The 24,448-nt window shown below is 38.2% G+C and overlaps 1 protein-coding gene across 2 annotated transcripts in view; it reads left to right on the top strand.

The window, feature by feature from the left end:
- LOC117882730 (ubiquitin carboxyl-terminal hydrolase 12-like) overlaps positions 1-24,448 on the top strand; it is a 57,374-nt gene that overhangs the window by 24,344 nt on the left and 8,582 nt on the right. For both annotated transcript variants that reach the window (XM_034781460.1, XM_034781459.1), the window contains exons 2-8: positions 7,534-7,614; positions 13,019-13,232; positions 14,345-14,571; positions 16,137-16,213; positions 17,143-17,226; positions 20,266-20,463; positions 23,146-23,224. In XM_034781460.1, coding sequence (XP_034637351.1) covers positions 7,534-7,614; positions 13,019-13,232; positions 14,345-14,571; positions 16,137-16,213; positions 17,143-17,226; positions 20,266-20,463; positions 23,146-23,224 — 960 coding nt within the window. The remainder of the gene's footprint in view (positions 1-7,533; positions 7,615-13,018; positions 13,233-14,344; positions 14,572-16,136; positions 16,214-17,142; positions 17,227-20,265; positions 20,464-23,145; positions 23,225-24,448) is intronic.

Here is a 24,448-nt window from a genome sequence, read left to right as displayed (position 1 = left end):
GTGGAGGCTCCAGCATGGCAATGGGAGCACAGGCAGAGGTGGGAGATCACCTTACAGGCTCATTCCCATCCCCCACCCACTCCCGAACACAGACTTGGCAGTGAGGCTGCATCTGACCCTGACACAGTGCAAGGGCCAGGCCTGCCCAATAAACACCCCGGGGCCCTGCCCCTCCATGTGAAGTACACTAGATGTAGGCAGGCAGGCTCAGCCCAGCAGGATCCAAGTGTGGAGGGGCTTAGTGTGGGAAGATCCAGGTGTGGGATGATAGGGTTCTGTGTGGAGCAATCTGGATGCAGGTGGCTTGGTGAGGGGTCTGGGTGCGGGGGGATCTGGATGAACAGGCTCATTGGAGGGGTTCTGGGTGCAGAGGCACTGGGATTCTGCAGGGGGATCCAGGTGAAGGTGGTTGGGGCTCATCGGGGGGGTCTGCATGTGGAGGGCTCAGCAGGGGGCTCTGGGTGCTGACTTTGTGGGCTGTGGGTCTGGGTGCTGGCTTGGTGTGGATCAATGGAGTGGGGGTCTGGGTGCGGGGGGCTTGTCAGAGTGGCCCATGTGCAGGTGGGGTGAGGGTTTGGTTGTGGGGGGGTGGTCTGGGTTCAGGAGTGCAGTCCAGATGCAGGGAGGTGGGGCTCAATGGGGAGAGGTCCGGATGCAGAGGGTGAGGTTTGTCGGGGTGTAGGTTCAGGTGCAGGGGGCTCTGTTGGGGGGTTCTGGTGCAGGGGGTGAGGTTTGGCGGGGCAGTCTGCGCATGAGGCGGGTCCAGGTGCATGGGGGGTTAGGCGGACGGGGAAGCAGCTCCCCATACAGTGACTCTACCCCACCACAACTGAGGAGTGATGGAGGCAGGAAGTAGAGGAATGCGGAGCTTCCTGCAGCTGGAGATGTTTCTGGGGGTGGATCTGACCTAGGCCTGGACACTCCTTGCAGGGGAAGAGGAAGTCCCTTCCTGCCCAGCCGGGACTAGCAGCAGGGTAGAAGCCACTGGCTGGGGCATCTCCAGCCCTCCCACGCAATGATTTACCTCTCTGCTAGCTGTTCCTGAAACAATGCACCCGCACTGCTGGGGAGCGGCACATGATTGCTCTTGCGGCTTCCCTTTGCTTCCCCATCAGAAAGTCATTTTTCTGTGGGGAAGCAAAGAAATCTGCGGGGAACATGAATTCTGCATGCACACAGTGGCGCAGAATCCCCCAGGAGTAATACCAATCATGGTGTTATAGACCTCTGTCATATCCTCCCATAGTCGTCTCTTTTTCAAACTGAACAGTTCCAGTCTTTTTAATCTCTCCTTGTATGGAAGCTGTTCCATACCCCTAATGAGTTTTTGTTTCCTTTCTCTGTCCTTTTCCAATTCTAATATATCATTTTTGAGATGGGTTGACCAGAATTGCATGCAGTATTCAACACGTGGATGAACCATGGATTTATAAAGTTGGTTTATAATATTTTCTGTCTTATTATGTCTCTCTTTCCTTCTGCACATTGAGTAGATATGATGCAAAGATCTCTTTATTGAGTGGTAACAGCTAATTTAGAACCCATCATTTTATATGTATAGTTGAGATTTTTTCCAGTGTACGTTACTTTGCATTTATCAACATTGAATTTCATCTGCCTTTTTGTTGCCTATTAACCCGGTTTTGTGAGATCCCTTTGTAACCGTTTGCAGTAAGCTTTGGCCTTAACTATCTTAAGTAATTTAGTATCATCTGCAAACTTGCCACCTCACAGTTTACACCTCTTTCCAGATCATTTATGAAGATGTTCAACAGCACAGGTCTCAGTACAGATCTTGGTGGACCTTGCTATTTTCCTCTCTCCAGATACTCCATGATGGGTTTCCAGATGTCAGAGCTCCTAAATCAGTTTTTAAATTGTATATAGATGAACTTGCCTTGCAGTTTCTTGGGCTCTGCTCTGTCACTTCAAGAGTAATGTGCTATTTATTATAATTAATATTGTACCCTTTAACGGGATAATCTTTAAGGTTCTTTGTGGCTGGCAGGGAACTAAGTATACAATCATTCTAGGCAGGCGCTCCCTAATGTAGATGTTAGTGATATCCATGAGCAGTACTTGTTGGGGAGTAGTTGCTGCAACTATTGTAGAATATATATTATCCCCAGATGATGATGATCTTTGGTCACAATTTAGCAGATGGCAGTATTTCCCCTACTTGCAAGCAAAGAAAGAAATAATTGCTTGGAATGTGTAGATTAGTATTTCCTGTGCAAAATCCTACAGGTTACAACTAAACTTCATGATATTTCTGTGAAGTATGGTGAACTATCACTGTTAACAGACGGATAAACTGCAGCACAGAAAGGTTAGGTGACTTGTCCAATACCATGAACTAAGCAAGTTGAAGGAACCCAAAATTCAAGTTTCCAGTCCCTCTAAACACTAGGGACCTGATCCAAGGCCAGTCTGTCAGTTGAAAGATTTCCATTGACTTCAGCAGGCTTTGTATCAAACCGTAAGACAATATTTGTGCTCTTATAACAGAATAAAATAGAATGGGGGAGATCTCAATCAGGACAGATTGTCACCATTCCTTGCAGCTCCATAGGATTTGCAATATGGTAGAAATTGCTGGGCACAGGTGAGTGTGCATTGTTTCTGATTGTCAAGTGATGTAAATAGTATCACCACTTTAGTCAAAACCATGAGGATATATTCTTAGAATCAGGCAGCCTTTCAGCTGGAAGATTTATGCTGACTGGGTGAATTTATAATTGATGTTTAGTTTCTGCACAAATAGCTACGTATAGAAAGTTACACTGGTTCAGAGAGGAAGTACTGTATATCAGCACAGTTTCTTAAGAATAAGGTATTTATATTACAAGTTTCCATGGACATACTCCAAGGCTCATGGATGTACTTTTTGGAAGGAATTATTTGTCCCTGGGGCTGGGGAATAATAAATCAGTTCTAATCTTGTCCACCTAATTGCTTTCTTTATACTATAAAGGAGTTATTTTGAAATACAAGCATGCTGAGAAGTGAGAGAGGAACAGAGGTGGAAGACAGAGTTCCTATGCAAAAAGCAAGGAGAACCAGATTTAAATAATAGTATTTGGTTCCACTAAATGTTATTCTAAAAGGTAACATGATACATGTGAATTACCAGTGTTGAGATTCTGAATCTGATTTAACTAGGCTTAACTGTAAGCTTTTGAGTACTAAGGTGATTGAATCATTCTTAATCAGAATTGTATCAGTAGCCTGGGAAGCAAACTAGTTTGCAAACAATCAGTAAATCTCTGTTTATAATCTGTAGTTTAAAACCTAAACCCCCATACACAGCTTTAATCATGTATGTTAAGTAAACCAAAATCTTGCATTTCTGCATTATAGGTGACACAGTCATTGTTGGTTTCCAGCAAACAGCTTACCATCAGGTCAAGTGTAAATTCTCACCCTGTATTTATCACCGTAGAATATTGTATTGCTGTCTATATATGGAATATATAACACTTTCCACTATGTAGATTTACTGCAAGCACAAACAGTTATGACTTCTCAAATGACAATTTATGGTAAGAGTTTGTAATAATTTTTTGCACTTTTAACCCTTTAGTTTGATTTTGAATTGTAAAGAGCTTCCTGTTTCCGGCATTTACATTGGAAACCGGGTACTGTTCTTCATGAACAGATCGTATTTGTCTGTCCTGAGGCAGCTCTCTAGTTAAAAATAAAACAGAAGACTTGTCTCTTTACTTATTCTTTCGAAGTACAGTTCTAAACTTTTGCATAACCTAGGTTTTTTGATTGGAGGGGAGAAGGGGAAGAGGGCAGGGGAGATCTCTTCCCTTCCCCTTCCCCAGTTTGCCATTGTGAACATGACTATGTGCTTGCTCCATCAGATTACATTTTAAAATCTGATTAGCACAATTGCATGATGTTTGAAACTTGTAGCATTTCAATTTATCTGATAATGTTAAAGAGCATTTCTTTGAAAAATATGTAGCAAATGTGATGCTAGTTGAGGTAAGTTATGCCACAAACAATGAGTGCAGTAGCAATTTGGCTACTTTTAAGCAGTCCAGTTTGTCATCTAACAGTAGAATTAATTTGCAAACTATTAGAAGTAGTAGCAACATGGTCTCTACTCTGAAATCCGAGCATTAAAGGGACGGAGAGTTTCATTTCAACTTTTCAGAAGCATCATATTTTAATAACATAATGACCCAGGTTATTGTACAGTCTTCCGCTTTCTTTGTCTGGCTGTTGTAGCTCTGCACCCTAACATTTTGAAGATTTTAGTGTAAACATTTTGGTGTTCTGTAGGCACGGTTTTACCTAAGACTGTTACCAATGAGTTTTTGGAATTAAATTTGGGGCTGCGACACCTCAGCAGTAACCTAGTTAATTTTCTCTGTGTGTTTCTCAGTAACAGGATCACCGTCCTGCAGTAAAGACCTTAGAGATCTATCGCGTATGTGTATGAAGAGGATCGTTTGTAAATCTGTCAAAATCTAAGTTTCTTACCCGTGTATTAACCAATTTTTATCACAAATCATGTTGCTTCTTATGTTTTGTGATTCCTTTCTATTTCTTCAATCTAGGTCATTCCCTATAGATTTGAAATAAGAAATCTGACTGCAGAGTTTCCATACCTCTAGTTAAACTAGATTTTTTTTATAGTAAGTTTTCTACTTTTTATAACTAGTCATATCAGCTTTACAAAGTTACCATGAAAATGTAACAGCCCAAGTTACTTGCCCATCATTTGTCCTAGTGATTGATAATAAAAATGCTTATAGTATTTACTTGTTCATTAAAAACATTACTAACTGTGGGGAAATGGGTGAATAGCACTTTGCAAGGCTGAGCAATAATATACTTAAACTTTTTGTTTTGTTCAATTCTTCTTCAAGGTTTCAGTGATTTAGGCCTGGTCTATACTTGAAATTTTGGTTGACATAGCTTTGTCGGCCAGGGGTGTGAAAATCCACACCCATGAGCAATGCAGCTGTGCTGACCTAACTCCCAGTATAGGTACAAATAGGTTGATGGAAGATTGCTTCTGTCAATTTACCTACCATTGCTTGGGGAAGTGGTGTTCTACCTTGACAGAAAAACTCCTTACATCAGTATAAGCGGCATCTATGCAACCAGATTATGCTGGCATAGCTACAGTTGCGTAGCTATACCGGTATATTTCCCGTAGTGTGGATATGCTTGTATGGTCCCTGCAGCGTAGATATACCCACAGTGTAAAGACTGTTCACCAGAGCAGTAGGATCTCTAATGTCTTAATCCTACCTGTTCTCAATAATGCTTTCCAGGAACAACAGAACAGAAAAGATTGAATTTCTAATGTAAAATATGAGCAGAAGCTAAAACCTTGGAAGCTGGGGTGAGAATCCTTTGTGTTCGTTTATACATCATAAAGATGCAAAAGAGGTACAATCCTAATTTTTTTCTCATCTGCAGGCCACTTTTTTGTTTATTACTGTTCATCACATATCAAAAACTTAAAGGATGTGCAAAATAGCGAAATGAATATTTCTGCTGGAACATCACCTTTTGCATTGGCTAATTTTTTATGATTTTCAACTATGCAAATGTCAGATTTCATTAATATGGTTTTTTACTTAATATTTTAATTTTCACTTTCAGTTACATTTATTTAAAAAAGCTGGAACAGCATTGTAAAGATTTTATGAGATTATTAAAAGGACTCAAAGCATGTCTAAGCATCTTTAGATTCAAAAAATAGCTATGGAAAAGCACTTGTCATTAGTGATTCAGATGCCTTAAAATGCTGTTTGAGCTATAAATAGGATGCTAACAGAAGACTTGAAATTGGAACCTGGCAACTGACAGGCACAGTTCTAGATTATTCAGCAGTCTTCACATACATTTTCATAGGTAGTATCTTCTGGTAATCCACTTTCTCGTGTAGTTTGACTTCCTCAGTGGATGATTCAGGGAGACACATTGTTCCTTTCCTGTAGCACCCTCCTCCACTTAAAGATCTATTTTCTCTCATGGCACCCATCTTGCCTATCATTCTTCCTGCGCTTCAGTCTGTTTTCTTTAATCCATCTACACAGCGAATTTATTTTGAGTTCCTTGTTTATTTTTACAGCACATGCTCCACTAAATTTAAATGACCTTCCTGGATGACTGACTATTCTGAGATCTCCTTAGTGAATATGGAAAAACACTCTTTTCCTCTAGCAGATTTTTGTATAGATTCAAATGCAAAAATCCCTCAGTTTGATCAGTAGTTTGTAGTTTTGATGTTCACTTCAAGATAAGGCAGTATCTTCGTTTAAATATAAACCCATAGTGGGATATTATAAAGTGGAGTTTTTAAGATGAAAGCATGATATCTTGATAATATGAAATGAATTTAAATGAAGTGTCCATACTATGTTGCTCTTTTAGGAGTTGTACAGCTAACTGCAAATAATGTTTTAGGTCCTATTCCTATAAGCAGGTCCATGCAGGTACATTGAGGGATCGGGAGGGAGAGGGGGGAGAAGAGCGAGGGATAAATTACATTTTTACGCTCTTGAAACTCTCAAATGTTATAAAATTATTTTTTCAGAATAATTTAAAATTTGTTGTGAAAATATGGCAGCTGCAACTGTTTGATTTTTAAAAAAAGACTAGTACTTAACAATTTTCACATACTTTTTTTCTATTTGTAATATCTTTGGAAATATTGAAAATGAGCTACATTTCTGGTTTACACTTAAATTTTTTTTTTTAATTTTTTTTAAATTAATGCTACAAGAATTACATAAACCAAAAAAGATGTTGCTTTTCCATTGTCCAGCATTAATAAACTGTTTCTGTTGTTCACTGCCATGCTCCCCAGCACCTCTGCTGGAAGCTTACTATGCTAGAGCTAGTTGCACCAGCATTGTTAAGGTTGTGTTCTAGTTTTCAGTTAGGTTCTAGAAATAATGTAGAATCAAACAGTTGAACAAAAATGTGTCATGTGACCGTGCTGATTCCAGCCTTGCAAGCACACATCACTGCCTTGTAGATAACATTTGAATTAGTATGCAGGAGTCCAATACATTCTCTGTAAAACTGTAAATTGTTGCAATTTAATTTTAGACTCACTAAAAGATTGTACAGCAAAGTTCAATATCTGTCTTTCATCAAGGTATTAACTTGCTTTACCATCCTTCTTTAAAATCTGAAATGCACAAATAGTCTAATGTTGAATTAATTTTTGATGAAAAGGGACCTATTACATTAACAGGTAGGTCTGGTCCAGCTGTCTTATCCCACAACTTCTTAAGAATCAAGGAAAGAGATTTTAAACAATTGTGTTCATTGAACCCTGAAATCTAAGCTACAGACTGATGGGCATTATTTTAAAGTATTGCTTCACATCTACATTCACTTCCCCTTATGTATAATATAAAATGTTTTAATTAACAGTTCCATTCTCACTCTCTTTGTTTGACATAAATGGCATGAATATTAGATTTTTTTTTTTTGAGAGGGAGAGTGAGTTTTTTCCTAGTAGTCATATGTGGGTATTTTTTTTGTTTTCCCCAGGGCGCCAATGCCTCTGCTTTGGAGAAAGAGATTGGTCCTGAACAGTTTCCTGTGAATGAACATTATTTTGGCTTGGTCAATGTGAGTGAATTTTCTTTTCTATTTTTAAAATGCTGCTTTCTATTTCAATCCTCCTATTCCGAAATTGACAGGATTCTCTTTTAGACCTTATCCATGGGTAATTCTGGCACAAAATAGAAATCTATTTAAGCACTACATCCTGTAACATGCATGCTAATTTTTGTTTTTAACTAAAAGATTAATCTTAAAAGTTAACTGTAGTGAAATAGAAAATGTTAATGATTACAAAATTCCGTGGGACGTTGATACTTGGGCACACTTTTAAATGTAGGATCAGAGTAATTAAAGCGGGTAAGGCCAGTAGGACATAGGGTAGATAAAAACAGGGTATGGTCCTCCACCAATGAAGATGTATCAGATATTAAACTGTTTCTTTGGTGGGTCTTAGTCCCAAAGGCTCAAACCAAAAAAAGCTGTTTGCTTTTCAAATCCCGTGTTTTTCTTATGGGCTTAGAGGGGACAGTCGTGTTTGAGGAAAGATCGGAGAATACAGAAAAATACCAGCTAATTCCCTTTGTGTAGAAATGTACTTTTTTTTCAGGCTTGCATCAGCATGAGAGCTCCTGTTTAAAACAACTGTTTGTCATAACTTCAGTCAGTTTTTGTGTTTACAGTGTGATTAAGGCCTGTAAGGCCATAAAAATTGCCTAATTTACAATGTTATAATTAAATTAAGGATTGTGAAAAGAATGCAACATTATTCTATCACTTATGTTTAGAATGTCAGATTAATGCTTCTGGATAAGGAAGGTGAATGTAACATTCAATCTGTCACACCCTTTTATTAATAATATGATGTAAAAAAGTGAAATGTTTACAATTATCACAAGACATAGTTCATTTTTCATGTGAAAAATATGGCTCTGGTTAACTTCATCCACAGTAAATTAAATTTACCTCTTCTTCCCTTAGACACACATTTCACATCAGAACTGAAACAACCTAATATACCGAATAGTGCTAATATAGTTACTAAAGTATTGCTTGCCTACAGCTGCACATTGTGAACTCATTTGATTTAATTGATTTTTGCTTTGTCCGGAGCAGATCATGTTCTCAGACACTCAACAATCTAAACGCACTGAATTATCTTCCTTAAGTGTTGTGTTAATGGCCATTCCAATGCATCTGAGATTTGCATCATAATGGGAAAATATGGAAGGCATGTTCTGTTGTAGCATATATACCAAAGTGATAAATAGTTTGAAGAAGAAAAAATTGCCTTCTAAAAATAGAGAATAATCCTTTTACCGCCCACATGCAATCAGGGCCGGCTCCAGGGTTTTGGCCACCCTAAGCAGCCAAAACAAAACAAAACAAAAGCCGCGATCGTGATCTGCGGCGGCAATTCGACGGGAGGTCCTTCGCTCCCAGGTGGAGTGAGGGACCGTCTGCCGAATTGCCGCCGAATACCTGGACGTGCCGCCCCTCTCCGGAGCGGCCGCCCCAAGCACCTGCTTGAGAAGCTGGTGCCTGGAGCCGGCTCTGCATGCAATATTCAAAAGGACAAAATATGTCTAATATCTGTAGTTTGTTTCCTTTGATAATTATTTTGGATTTTTATGTCTATATCAAAAATTCCTTCCCCACTACCTCATTTTTTTCCCTCCTGTTGGTCTCAGTCCTCTTGGTAAAGTGTGAAATCAGCTGGAGCACCTAAAAGGGTTTGCAGAACAGTTTTTGACCTCCTCAGTTTTTAATCCTCTATTGTGAAGCTGTAACGTTTTCAATTTTAAGAGGCTCCTGTCCTCAAAGTGCAGTCTGTTGGGAATTCTCTGTAGATGGGTAATTTTAAAATTATTTTAAATTCAATTAAAATCAGATAGCATTTGAGCTAAATATTTTGTTTTAAGCAGGAGTTCTTAAATTGAAAATAATATGTTTTGATTTTTTTTTTAATTAGTTAAAAGTAATTTCATGTTATTTACTGGCCTGAATCCTCTAGTCATTTTTCGTGGATATACAATGACATTTTCCTGTTCAAAAAACACAAATTAACAATTTTCCTGTTGCTGTGTGAGCTCCTATAGGGGAAATTGACTATAAAGAAGAAATAGTGAAACTGACTAGACAAAGAGCTGTTACACAACATGAATAAAAGGAAAAGGATATTTTATTTAAAATTGTATAGTATAAATGTTATAATTGTAATGTTTATTTCAGAAAGTGGTCTCTGTAATACAAATGAGGGCAAGGTCAGTAGCTGGGTTCTTCAGTACATTTGGGGTGATATCTTGGCCATCTTGAAGTCAGTAGAAGTTTTGCTATGGATTTCATTGAGGCCAGGACTTCATTGTTGGTGGTTTTTACTACTTTGGGCCTTGAGATTCTAATACAAGCTCTTTGAGGTATGTGCTTTTTTGTGTTTGTAAAGTACCTAACACACTTTTGGATGCAACATAGTTAATCACACCAGAGTTGTATACGCAGGACCTATTAATTCCACACGTTGTGATCTGATTCCTCTGTGTGTACCGTCAAAAATCACATTGACCTTTTTGCTGCCATATCACAGTGTAAACTCTCTAACCTAGAAATTAGCAATGCCAAAAGAACTGGAGGTTAGTAATGGACAGCAATTTCTCTATTAACCTCCTGTTCTTTCAGTATTGCTAATTTCTAGGATCCTGCCTCCCATTAAATATGTTTTGGGGATTTTCCCCCCCAAATATATGAGCTAGTATTCTTCCAAAAGATTTTCATTTTTCTTTTCTACTAGTGTTTCCAATCTTTCCAGGTCCTCTTGCATTATTTCTCTGTCATCGTTGGTGTTGCCAACCCTTGCCAATTTTGTATCCTCTACAGATTTCATGAATGTGCTGGTTATTCAGTCTTATAGGTTATTAATAAAGAGATGGACTAAGAATAAACATAAATTAAATGTTTGTTTAGCTTGTATATTTCTTTTGATCATGTAACTAACAATTTTGAACCATTGTTCCTCGTTTCATGTACCATGTAAAGTGATGTTAATGCAACTATAAGGATGACAAGGCTGCAACCTTTTGAGCTGCATGAATTAAATTTTAATTTTATATTTCTCTCAGCCAGAAAATTGACTATTAACTTGCAATCGTTCTGCCACAGTAATTATACAAAATTCTGGTGCACGCTGTAGCCATATTCCCAGAGTACCACTTAATGTGATTATCAGTATTCTACAGTTGGTTTATCTGTATGTTAATTATGTTTGTTTAAAATATTTCACCCAGAATGCTCTTGAGATGCAGAGCTCATTTACAAGAAAATGGTCAGGACAGGCAGACCTGAAATCATTGTTTGTTTGGCTTTTTTGAGTAACAAAATGTTATACAATCCAGTCATTATAAAAAAAATTGTGCAGATTACTATAAACAGAAGGAACCAAACCACCAAAAATGAACTATTTCATGTCGTATAAAAGCATCTAACTTTTCAGTGTTTTAAGTGTTTCTCCTCGTTAAGCAATCTGGAGCACATCGCCTCTAGCCCTGTCCTCTAATGACACAGCCTTCAGATATGGCAGATGTAAAACAGCTGCTCTTAGATATCGCTGCATCATGTGTGTTCTCCAATATTTCATTGTAAACAGGAAATACTTAATGTGATACTTGTTGTCTCAAAAGGCATATTGGTATCTGACACACGCAAAAACAAAATCTGAATTCACCTATTGTGACCTTGTTACAATACTGTAATAGAACTGATCTGAAGGGATACAGTGATGCTACCAGTTACCATCCTGTCATTTTGCTCCTTGTGTCCACGTTATGGTCTTAAGTCTCTCAGTAGCACATCTTCAGATCAATGACTGCAGCTTCAGTCCTGTGCAGGACTAATAACCATGCTGTCACTCACTAGTTTTACCTGCCTTTGACAAACCCTGGAATAGCCTTCTCTTAGCAGACATTCATTGTATTATTCCCCATACACATAGCCCTCCCCTCAATAAATTAACTATGGTGGTTGCTTGTGTAAATAAAATAGAATTTTAATAATAACTAAATTACCACAGAAAAAAAACTTGCAGATAAGATAACTGCTTTGATCCAGATCCTTGCTAAGTTTGGTAAAGGTATTATATTAACATAGTTATATAAGAAATGAGAGAAAGCAATACTACTTCAGCACCTATAATGGAGAATCTGTTCCACCTAGCTGCTCTTCTTGTCAATCATGCCACCTTTAAATTGACATGTGTTAAGCTCCAGATGAAACTCTGCTACTATTAGTTCAATCCTCTGAAATATAGGCTAATCTTTTGATCTTCAGTTCTTATAATCAATGCTAAAATTTCCCATTTGATCCACAGCACATACTGATTATTCATTAATATGTACCATTCTTGATCCTTGTTTTCTAAAAGGTGTAAGATGCTTGGCCCAATTTACCCAGATACTGTAATTATTTATTACAGTTTATTATTTTGTATTTTAGAGATGGTCTTCCATAAAGAATTGTGGTAATTGAAACTTTGTTTGAGAAAATGTACTTACACACTATCTGGGCTTCCAAGATTGAAAGCAGTTCGATCTAATGTTTACTTTCAGTTTCTCCCATCCGATGGGAATTATGGCCAAGATTTTAAACAATGATTAGTGACTCTGTTGCCTTAGCTTTTGCATGTCCAAATTGAGCCACTTTGGAGGGGCCTCTGAAAATGAAGCACCTTCAAGGTTTATCAAGTTCTGTCCCAAAAATCACTTTTAAAAATATCTTGACTGATGAACCTTTGTATATTTTTCATTTAAAACTCTTCAGTGGCTGTAAAGAACGCAAATTCAGTAAGTGTCCTTCCAGTGTTTTCTTTTACTTTTTTCTGTTAATAAGATGTACCTAGTAATATGAACATTCCTCACTATAACTATTGAGGATACCGTCTCATAACAGTTAAAAGTTTTTTAAAAGGCCCATGGTAACATCTTCCATAAAAATAGGCTTCCTCTCTAGTTAACATATGGATATTTAATTAGAAAGGTCATTAGTCTGTTGCTTTGCCAGAATTACAAATGTCAGTTCTCAATACCTTCGCAATAAGTGATTACTCAGAACACCAACATTTGGATGGGTCTATCATGCTAAAAATCTTATGCAGAAAACCTTCCTTAATTATATAACTTTAGACAAAATTTTAAAAAATCTCATTTTTCACACTTTGTGTTGTTACAGTTTGCTCTGTTCAGACAAAGAAATTGTCATGATCTGTCATTCACATTTTGATTCTCGTGCTGTTGTGATTTAGGTTTCCAGCATTTCAGATGGAATGTCTCAATTAGAAAAGTTTTTTAATTTCATAAAAATATTTCTCTACATATTAGTTTTTGTACTCCTCTGTTGCTTGTCCTTAGCTTCCTCAGTCTCTCTTTGTTGGTTTCTTTTAACGGATGTAATAATGGAAATATGTGTCTTGTTCTGTTTTAACCAGTTTGGCAATACCTGCTACTGCAACTCAGTCCTACAGGCACTTTATTTTTGTCGTCCGTTTCGGGAAAAAGTTTTGGCATACAAGGTCCAGCCCCGGAAGAAGGAAAGCCTCCTTACGTGCCTCTCCGATCTCTTCAACAGCATTGCCACACAAAAGAAGAAGGTGGGAGTCATCCCACCCAAGAAATTTATTTCCCGGTTGAGGAAAGAAAATGGTAAATGAATAACTGAAGTACCTGATCAAATTTCAATATTAGGATATTAGGCTGCGCATTTTCAAGTAACCCGAACTCTTTTCAAGTATATCTAGTGACTGACATTTGGCAAGTTTTACTAACTGGGTTTTTAAAAGGTTCAAGCCCCGATTTATGTGGTACAAATTTTCACCGCTTGTGTAGTATAAAGAGTGGGTAGATGGTCCCTGTAAAATATCTTTATTTAAAGTTGGTTTTCCATCTGGTTTAGTGATTCCATCCTGATGTCGGCCAATCACACAGAGGGTAGGGAGCCCTGGCTATTCTGTGCTAATATAATGCCAATATAGAGGTCTGTAACAAGCCATTACAACTTAGAGCATCACTGGCAATGCTTTAAACTGTACCATGGACTGGGTACACGCATAGTGAGGGCCAGATTAGGAAAGCTCAGACGTGGCTTAAAGTCACTCTCACCCTCTTTCTCTTCTGTATTCGGCAAGAAAAAAGTAATGGGTAATCAGTTTTTCTTTGTATTGGGAATCCAGTGGTTATTTCCCAGGACTAGTTGTGAAGAACCTTCATGCATGTTATCTTTTCAAGCCCAGAGATTGTAAATTATCATTGATTTACTGTTATAGGATTTTTTTCATTTTCCTGTTGAGGTAAGATATTGGACTTCATGTACCAGTGGTCCCTTGCAGCACATCTGAACTTACTCATCTTACCCTCATTCCCCAAAAGAATCAATGGAAGCCAATTTTATGTGTTTGTCAGGCCAGCCTCCCTTAACTTAAGGAGCATAATTAATTTTTAGAAGGCTGCCTTCCTCCTGGGAGACAAGAAGTAAGAGAGCACGTAACCTGAAGTCCATAACAACTGTTGCTAGAACTACATAATTACAGCTCTGTTTCATATAGCATCTTTGACATAGTGTATACTGACATGATTTAGAGAGTTAAATACTGTTAACTAATAGCAGTGGCTAAAAGAATTTAAAAATTATAGAAGAGAGAAAGGAACGTGCAGTGCTTCACGAGAGCAGAGTGGCCTTATAAAGTTTGTGCTTTAACGATAGCATTGTTGTTGTTATGCTCTTTCATTCTTCACAATCTTTTCTGTTTCCTTTCCAGAATTATTTGATAATTATATGCAGCAAGATGCACATGAATTCCTAAACTACCTACTAAACACTATTGCTGACTTACTGCAAGAAGAGAAAAAACAGGAGAAACAGAATGGCAAACTCCAGAATGGCAGCATTGAGAGTGAGGAAGGAGACAAGACTGATCTGACATGGGTCCATGAAATCTTCCAGGGAACACTAACCAACGAAACCAGATGTCTTAACTGTGAAGCTGTATGTTGAAAAACAAAACATCTCTTTATTTGATTTTCAAAGGCACTGGACCATTTTCCCTAATTCTAAACAAAATTTTTCATTTATTAGGGTAGATGAAATTGAACATTTTCTGATTAAAAATTGAACCTAACCTATTTTATGGCTGTATCAGCTGTCCATTCAAACTAGTACTCATTAAGGTATGTTTCTTAGTAAAAGGGCAGTGTCCTTTCCTTCCCCCTCCCCATTTCCACCAAAGCAGTTTGCACCTGACGGATAGGAGCCACCTTTTTGTCCTGTTGTAATTTCTTGTGACAATCATAGTGTATGTTGTGTTTCCACAAGAGTTACTCACCATTTACTTACAATGCTAAATTTGCAGTGGTGTTGTAGCCATGTTTGTGTCAGGATGTTAAAGAGACAAGGCCTGTGAGGTAATATCTTTTATTGGACCAACTTAAGTTGGTGAAAGAGACAAGCTTTTGAGCTACACAGGCTGCTTCTTCAAGTCTGGGAAAGGTACTCCTGAATTTGTGTTTTAACCAAGTGTTTTCAAGGGGGGAGGGATAGCTCAGTGGTTTGAGCATTGGCTTGCTAAACCTAGGGTTGTAAATTCAATCTTTGAGGGGGCCACTTAGGGATCTGGGGCAAAATCAGTACTAGGTCCTGCTAGTGAAGGCAGGGGGCTGGACTTGATGACCTTTCAAGGTCCCTTCCAGTTCTAGGAGATAGGTATATCTCCATATATTATTATAATTATATTATAAGTCAAAAGATTACATTTCTTGTTGTTAATCCATAATCACTGTGTTGAGAATGAAGGAGGGATCAGAAAGACTGAAACTGAAAGAACCACTTTTGAGCTGGGAATTTGTACTTAGCCATGTAGTCATTGGTTTAACAGTATTTCAAACAAATGAAAGCCTTGTTGGGAGGAAAAGAAAAATTAGTATAATATTGGATAGCAACATTTTTTTTCAATAGCTCCAAATACTAGTCAGCAGTTTAAATCTAAATTATTTTTATGCTCTAAAAATGAACTTTCTAAAAATGCACCAAATGGGGTTCTTTCTCAGGGATTTTGAGACTAAATGTGATTGGCTCACAAGTCTAGTGTTTTCCTAAAAGCCAGGCCTTATCACTCACCCCAGCATCTGAAAATCCTGCTCTTTCTGTCTCTTATATCCTTCCCAGTACTAAAGAGTCTGAAATATGGCAGATAATTGTATTGCTGTACAAAGTAGTATAGAATCCATTTAAAGCCTGTCTAGCCTTCTGAGTGCTGACAGTGGTAAAAACTTGGTTTTGTCAGTAAAATAGGCAGATATGACTTGCAGGCACATGGGGAAGACATTGTACAAGGAGGTTCCTTTTTTACAGTCTCTTTTTGGACTATAACTACACGTCAGATTGTTTCAGTATTTCTCGAGTAGTGCAGGAAAGGGCCACTTACTGCATTTATACATTCGTCAAATTCTAAAGCTTCTTACTTGCAATCACAACATCTGTACCATTTCAGGGACTTGAAGCAATTCTAAACCTGCCAGATTCCAAGCCGCAATGAAGTATTTCTTTTTTTTAAGGTTAGTAGCAAAGATGAGGACTTCCTGGACCTATCGGTTGATGTGGAACAAAATACATCAATTACGCACTGCCTAAGGTAAATGAAAAGGAATCTGGTTGGAAGAAACACATCTGCACACATTCTGAATGGAGTGGCTACTTTAGGTATTCAGTTGTGCAGCAGTTTAGGACCCAAGCTTACCGTAAACTAATCAATTCTGCTAAAGATCCTGTTATACAGAAAGTCTACCAAAACTGTAAGAATTATCCATTTAATTGTGTCTTTTAAGGCTGTTAATACTACATCATGTGTTCAGAGTTTTTCAAAACTAAGTATTCATGTTTGTTTTCAAAATATTTTTACTTTGTCACCCTGCTGCTGCATTTTGCTGAAATGCTCCCGCTCTTTGTTAAAGAGTGCTTGAGCTTCTGAGGGCAGGCAACAGGGCATTCTTGTTGAACAGCTCTCTGCTTTAGAATTCGCTCTCTGATAGCCTGTCAAAGCCCAAGCTTATCAACCCAGCGCTATGCAAGATGCATTCATTGGACCTGGCTTTTTAATAGCTGATAACGGCACTAATGATGAGTGAGTTGGGGTGGGGGGTGATTATGTGCTTTTGTGGGCAAATTATGGCCAGTGTTAATGAGTTTTAATTTTTGTACATGTCCCCAGATATCACACAATAGGTGTGAACTAGATAATTGGACAACCAAAACCATGACAGTCTATATTGCTGTGTGCTCTACGCCTCGGTTTGACTGATGATTAGATACTGGCCAGTTCATGTTCTGAAGGGAGCCATATCCAAATTTCCTCAGATAGAATCTTAGATCCCACAACATGGGACTGGGACAAGTTAAAACCAGCGGTTGGGAGGTATTCTTGTTTGAGAGAAATCTTCATCTGTGGTATATTTCTTTTCTGTGATAGCAGCAGGATAGTAAAATGATAAGTAGTGGTGGGTGGGGGGGTGACTAAGGTTCCCACATGTTTGTAATTAATTTTTTTGCTCTCAACTTCCACAGGGGGTTCAGTAATACTGAGACTTTATGCAGTGAATATAAATACTACTGTGAGCAGTGTCGCAGTAAACAGGAAGCACAGAAGAGGTAAGGTTAGGATATGCTGGAAAATGTTAATGTTCTCTCTTGGCAGGGACAGATGTTAGTGTAAATTTTAGGGCTGTTGATTAATCGCAGTTAATTTGTGCGATTAACTCAAAAAATTAATCGCGATTTAAAAAATGAATCACAATTAATTGCACCTTTAAACAATAGAATACCAATTGAAATGTATTAAATATTTTTGAATGTTTTTCTACCTTTTCAAATGTATTAATTTCTGTTACCACACAGCATACAAAGTGTACAGCGCTCACTTTGTTATTTTGATTACAAATATTTGCACTGTAAAAATGATAAAAGAAATAGTATTTTTCAATTCATATCATACAAGTATTGAAGTGCAATCTCTTTATCGTGAAAGTGTAACTTACAAATGCAGATTTTTTTTGTTACATAACTGCACTCAAAAACAAAACAGTGTAAAACTTCAGAGCCTACAAATCCACTCAAGTCCTACTTCTTGTTCAGCCAATCGCTTAAAAAAAAAAAAAAAAAAAAGGGTTTCAGAGTTGCAGCCGTGTTAGTCTGTATTCGCAAAAAGAACAGGAGTACTTTTGGCACCTTAGAGACTAACAAATTTATTTGGGCATAAGCTTTTGTGGGCTATAGCCCACTTCCTCGGATGCATGCAATGAAAAATACAGTAGCCTAATTTATTGTAATATTGCGACTTTTAGGTCTGTAATCGAGTGGCCAGGGAGATTGAAGTGTTCTCCAACTGGTTTTTGAATGTTATAATTCTCGACGTCTGATTTGTGTCCATTTATTCTTTTACGTAGAGACTGTCCGGTTTAAAGGTCGCAATATTACAACAAAAAATCTTCAAAAACAGACTCCAACGAGAGACTGCTGAAGTGGAATTAATTTGCAAATTGGACACCATTAAATTAGGCTTGAATAAAGACTGGGAGTGGATGGGCCATTACACAAAGTAAAACTATTTCCCCATGCTTTCTCCCCCCTCACCCCCACCCAGTTCCTCACATCTTCTTGTCAATTGCTGGAAATGGGCCATTTTCATTACCACTACAAACAGTTCTTTTTCTCTCCTGCTGATAATAGCTCACCTTAACTGATCACTCTCCTTATAGTGTGTATGGTAACACTCATTGTTTCATGTTCTCTGTGTGTATATATATATATATCTTCCTACTGTATTTTCCACTGCATGTATCCGATGAAGTGCGCTGTAGCCCACGAAAGCTTATGCTAAAATAAATTTTAGTCTCTAAGGTGCCACAAGTACTCCTGTTCTACTGCTGCTTGCTTCTTATTTACAACGTCAGCTGAAGGTGGGAACAGGCGTTTGCATGGCACTTTTATAGCAGGTGTTGCAAGGTATTTACATGACAGATATGCTAAACATCTGTATGCCCCTTCATGCTTCGACCACCATTCCAGAGGACATGCTTCCATGCTGATGACGCTCATTAAAAAAATACGTTCATTAAATTTGTGACTGAACTCCTTGGGGGAGAATTGTATGTCTCCTGTTCTGTTTACCCGCATTCTGCCATATATTTCATGTTATAGCAGTCTTGGATGAGACCCAGCATATGTTCATTTTACAAAGAAGGTACCAATGTGAGATTTCTAAAAATAGCTACAGCACTCAACCCAAAGTTTAAGAATCTGAAGTGCCATACAAAATCTGAGAGGGACGAGGTGTGGAGCATGCTTTCAGAAGTCTTAAAAGAGCAACACTCAGATGCGGAAACTACAGAACCCGAACCACCAAAGAAGAAAATCAACCTTCTGCTGGTGGCATCTGACTCAGATGATGAAAATGAACATGCATCAGTCTGCTCTGCTTTGTATTGTTATCGAGCAGAACCCGTCATCAGCATGGGCACATGTCCTCTGGAATGGTGGTTGAAGTATGAAGGGGCATATGAATCTTTAGCACATCTGGCACGTAAATATCTTGTGATGCTGGCTACAACAGTGCCATGCAAATGCCTGTTCTCACTTTCAAGTGGCATTGTAAACAAGAAGCGGACAGCATTATCTCCTGCAAATTGTAACCAAACTTGTTTGTCTGAGCGATTGGCTAAAGTAGGACTGAGTGGACTTGTAGGTTCTAAAGTTTTACATTGTTTTATTTTTCAATGCAGTTATTTTTTTGTACATAATTCTACATTTTTAGGCTCAACTTTCATGATAAAGAGATTGCACTACAGTACTGGTATTAGGTGAATTGAAAAATACTGTTTCTTTTGTTTTTTACAGTGCAAATATTTGTAATCAAAATAAATGTAAAGTGAACACTGTACACTTTGTAATCTGTGTTGTAATTGAAATCAATATATTTAAAAATGTAGAAAACATCCAAAAATATTTAAATAAATGGTATTCTATTATTGTTTAGCAGTGCAATTAATCACAATTTTTTTAATCGTATGATTAATCATGATTTTTTTTAATCGCTTGACAGCCCTAGTAAATTTACAATATTAATCCAATCACAATTCTTTGAAACAACAAAATAACTGACATTCGAGGTGGGGAAATGTCAGGGAAAACATAAATTCGGAGCAGCTCCTACAGTCAGAGGGGACCCCAAAAGGTTAGTTTCACATTCCTCCCCTAAAGAACTACCAGACATCACTCCTTTTTCCCTGTTAGTTGTAATCAGTTTGATGCCTCCAGAACGTTTTCCCCTTCAGCCACAGATGTAGAAAATCTATTTTTCTCATTTCTTAGTTAATAGAAGCCAGTCCAGAAGGACAGAGGTTTATTCCATCTTTCACTTTCCCTCATATGATGAAAGATGATTGGTTCAGTGTAGGCAAGCAGCTGTTTTGCATGTGGATGTCAGTTGTGGTATAAATCTTTCCCACTTGTACCAAAATGCTTGTATAAAAAGCAGCTCTTTACAGATCATCTTCATTAAAACTGAATTTCAGATTAAACTTTTTTTAATCATTTAAACACAAATTCTATTTTTTTCTTTTAAAAGGTTTATCTAACGTAAGGGGTATTTTCTAATGTGATGTTCTATGTTTAATATATTTTATGGTCCAGAATGAGAGTGAAGAAGTTGCCCATGATTCTAGCTCTGCACTTAAAAAGGTTCAAATACATGGACCAGCTGCACCGATACACCAAACTCTCCTACCGTGTAGTCTTTCCCTTGGAGCTTCGGCTCTTTAATACTTCAGGAGATGCTACAAACCCTGACAGAATGTATGACCTTGTGGCTGTAGTTGTTCACTGTGGCAGGTATGTCTCCAATGCTTTCTGAGTTTTACATGAGTTTCCATGAAAATTAACTCACCTGGTCATTCATGTACATTTGAATACCACTGCAGCAGCTGACAATGGAGAACAGTCTCAGCAACAGCTAAGCTAATCAACTGAAGTAAAAACCTTTTTATTCTATGTTTTTACATTTAAACATATTTTTGAAAATATTTTCAGCCTATTTTTCTATACGGAGTGCACAGTCTCAGCCTTGCTCTTTTTATATAGCTTTAAAACATGCTAAAGCTTCCAGGAAAGCTAAATGAAATAAAGGAAATCTTGGAAAAACAAATTTCTCAAAATAGAATCCGTTTGTATGTTGCCACTTGCTAGATCATTAAATTTTTTTTTAAAAATGCTGGTGCCACCAAGTGGTTAAATTGCATACTGCTTTTTAAATCAGCTGCACAGTTTTGATCCAGCATTATTAAAATTTAATTAAAATAATTGAAAAACGAATATTTTGTTTAAAAAACTTGATGCAAATAGAAAAGCCTTTGCGAACACTGCATTATGTAAGAAAAGATCAAATGTTATTCACAGAAGTCAAAAATGGGATATGTTTATACTATGTTGAGACTGTGCTAGTATAGCTATGCCGGGATAGCCCTGTAGAGTAGACACAGCCTACACCAACAGAAGAGGTTTTTCTGTTGGTGTAGGGACACCTGTGCGAACAAAGCTAGCTGTGTCAAAAGAAGACTATTCGGGTCAATATAGCTGTGTGTATGTTGGGGGTTACGTCAGTATAGATATGTCGGTTGAGGTATGGTTTTTACAACCCTGAAGCTATGGCTGATATTACGCTTCAGATTAGACCAGGCTTTAGGATGGGATGGTCGGGGATTATTTGTTCTTTGGTTTTTTTTGGAGTGGGGGGTAAATCTTAAAGTAGTTGGAAATCTAGCATAAGGTCCATAGAATATTTCCAAAGTATCAGTGTCAAAATTAGAGAGCCAACAAAACCAACACATGCCGGTGTCTGTTGAATTTATTTACACTGTCTGTGCTGTACGTTTCTGATATTGTGATATAGTTCTGAAATACATTTTCATACAACATACTGATGTTGCAAAAGAAAGGATCCTGTCCAAACTTTCTCTTGTGAGTTTGCAGGGCTGGATCCTAAGTTTGCTAGCTGTGACACACATTCCAATAAGCATAAATATAGCTTTCAGTAATGACACATAGAAATGGCGGTCAATGTGACTTTGTCTTATTGAAGGGGTCAGCAGCTGTGCTCTAGAGCTGTTGTTTTGTAAACACTGGCTTTTTTAGGAGTTCCACAGCTCTGTTGTAAACTTGTATCAGGCTGGAACCTAACATACTAGGATAGACCAGGTACAAATTTATTTTCTAAATATTTTAGATCTTTTAAAACAGCTGTTTAAAATGTTTTGCTTTGATAACTTCACTTTAATTTACCTATTCTAAACAAAAAAAGGCTTCATTCTAAAGCAGAAATTGTTAATTCCAGTCAGTTTATAACACTGAATAGTGCTACAGAATCACTTTCCCCATACACAGTAAAGTCCTTTAAAAAAGCTATGTTATTTTATGTTTGTGTTGTTCAGTTCCTAAATGAAACGCAAAATAAAGCCAGAAAAAGTGAGAGTTTAGTTTCTTGTTTTATCCTTAACTTGCTCCCTCACTGTCTAAGGTCAGCAGTTGGTGGCTTACCTAGTGCTAGTGTACATTAAATTATAAATAAATAAATGGAGATATCCTATCTCCTAGAACTGGAAGGGACCTTGAAAGGTCATCGAGTGCATCCCCTGCCTTCACTAGCAGGACCAAGTACTGATTTTGCCCCAGATCCCTAAGTGAATTGCCTCACAACCCTGGGTTTAGCAGGCCAATGCTCAAACCACTGAGCTATCCCCCCCAAAAAATTCCTTGTCCCAATCTACTTCCTTTGCAACCCTTACCCATCTGGCCTGGCTCTTGTTCACTCTGCATTTGGATCTGGCAGCTTCCTCCACCACACTTCCAACAGGAGAGTACTGAGAGCACATGCAAGAGGGTCTCTCTGCACTCTGTTCTGGTGATAGTGCCACAATAATGGGGAGCAGCAATTGCACAGAAAGTCTAGCTGAGTGGTGCCTGCAGCCCTGGTCTGAAGCGTGCTCAGTACAGATGGAATCTTCAGAGAACGTAGCTGTCAAACTCTGACATGTCTCTATTGAGCAAGCACAAACTAAGATTTTTTTCTCCCAAAGGTTTGTAACTTGGCTGATTTGGGCATTTTTTCATGAGAATCACAAATGGCACATTCTTGTTACTAAATATCAAGTCCTTGCTCCAAAGCAGAGACCCTAAAGCTTCTTACCCAAACCATTGTATGGATTTTTTTTATGTGGTCAGAACAACATATTTATTGCCCCTAATCTCGTTCTCAAAAATGGCCGAACCATTTTTGCTGAAATTTTATTTTCTTTATTTTTAAATAAATCTGAGGTAGATACCCAGCATGTTAAGGTTTGGCAAACTGTTATGGCTGGGCAAAGTTATAGGCAATTGAAAATAAGGTCTTACACTGGAAGAACTTTAACTATAGGTGGCACTATCAGCTCCATCTATAATAGCTTGAGTTATTTACAAATGTTTTGGTTTTCATATGTAGGCATCAGTGTAATAAATCTTTGCCCTTTTTTCTGGCAGCGGTCCAAACCGTGGACATTATATCACCATAGTGAAGAGCCATGGCTTTTGGCTGCTATTTGATGACGACATTGTAGAGGTAGGTATACAGATTGCTTTACTGTTGTGAAAACAGTATGGACAGTGCCATTTTCCAGCTATGTGCAGGGATCCTGTTTCAGTATCTAGGAATTCATTTTGCATCCATGAAAGATTTGTAACAAAATATGTGTATGGGGCATCCTCATCGAGTTCTGAGCAGATTTGTGTATATATAATTGACTTGTAGAACTGTGCTCAACTGAGGGGCTGCATTAATCACTTGGCAGAAGACTGAGGATGACATCTATTTGGTACAACCACAACTGTTCTGTTAAGAATGTAAAACACCAGGGTATTTTTTTCCCACATCTCAGGCTCTCTCGAGACCAGTTTGCTTTCTAGAGCCAGTGGCTTGATCCTAAATATTTCTGATGGCTGTAGCTCAACACTAAATTCAACACCCTTTCATCATCTTTTGTAGGTTAAGAGTAGGTAAAAGGAAGGAGTCTTGATTTTTGCCACAGACAGGTAGCAAGAACTGTGGAAAGAGTTAGAAAATCAGAGACTTGTGAGCACATGGTTAGTTAGATACTGAAGATATCCATAGGATTTCTGATCTTTAGTAGAGTACTTAGATATACTCTAGCTAAAATAAACTTATTTTGTACTCCACAAAATATCTTGCCTATAAATGTTTTGAATATGTATCTAAAATATATACACACATGAACATGTGGCAGCATTTTGTTGTATATCCCATTGAGTTGTATTTTAAAAACATGAAGGTTTATCTCTTGGCCTTTTTTAGATCACTCCTTAAAATAAGTCCAAACTCTGATTAGTAATAGCACCAAGGTAGAATCATAGAATATCAGGGTTGGAAGGGACCTCAGGAGGTCATCTAGTCCAACCCCCTGCTCAAAGCAGGACCTAATCCCAACTAAATCATCCCAGCCAGGGCTTTGTCAAGCCTGACCTTAAAAACCTCTCAGGAAGGAGATTCCACACCTCCCTAGGTAACCCATTCCAGTGCTTCACCACCCTCCTAGTGAAAAAGATTTTCCTAATAGCCAACCTAAACCTCCCCCACTGCAACTTGAGACCATTACTCCTTGTTCTGTCATCTGCTACTACTGAGAACAGTCTAGATCAGGGCCGGCTCTAGCTTTTTAGCTGCCCCAAGCAGCAAAAAAAAGCGCCGCCCCCCCCCCCCCCCCCCCCCCCCCCCCCCCCCCCCCCCCCCCCCCCCCCCCCCGCCCCCGCCGCGAGCGGGCGGCGCGCG

Source organism: Trachemys scripta, chromosome 9 (assembly GCF_013100865.1).
Source record: "Trachemys scripta elegans isolate TJP31775 chromosome 9, CAS_Tse_1.0, whole genome shotgun sequence".
Taxonomy (NCBI): Eukaryota; Metazoa; Chordata; order Testudines; family Emydidae; genus Trachemys; species Trachemys scripta.
This window is presented reverse-complemented; position numbering and strand designations above follow the sequence as displayed.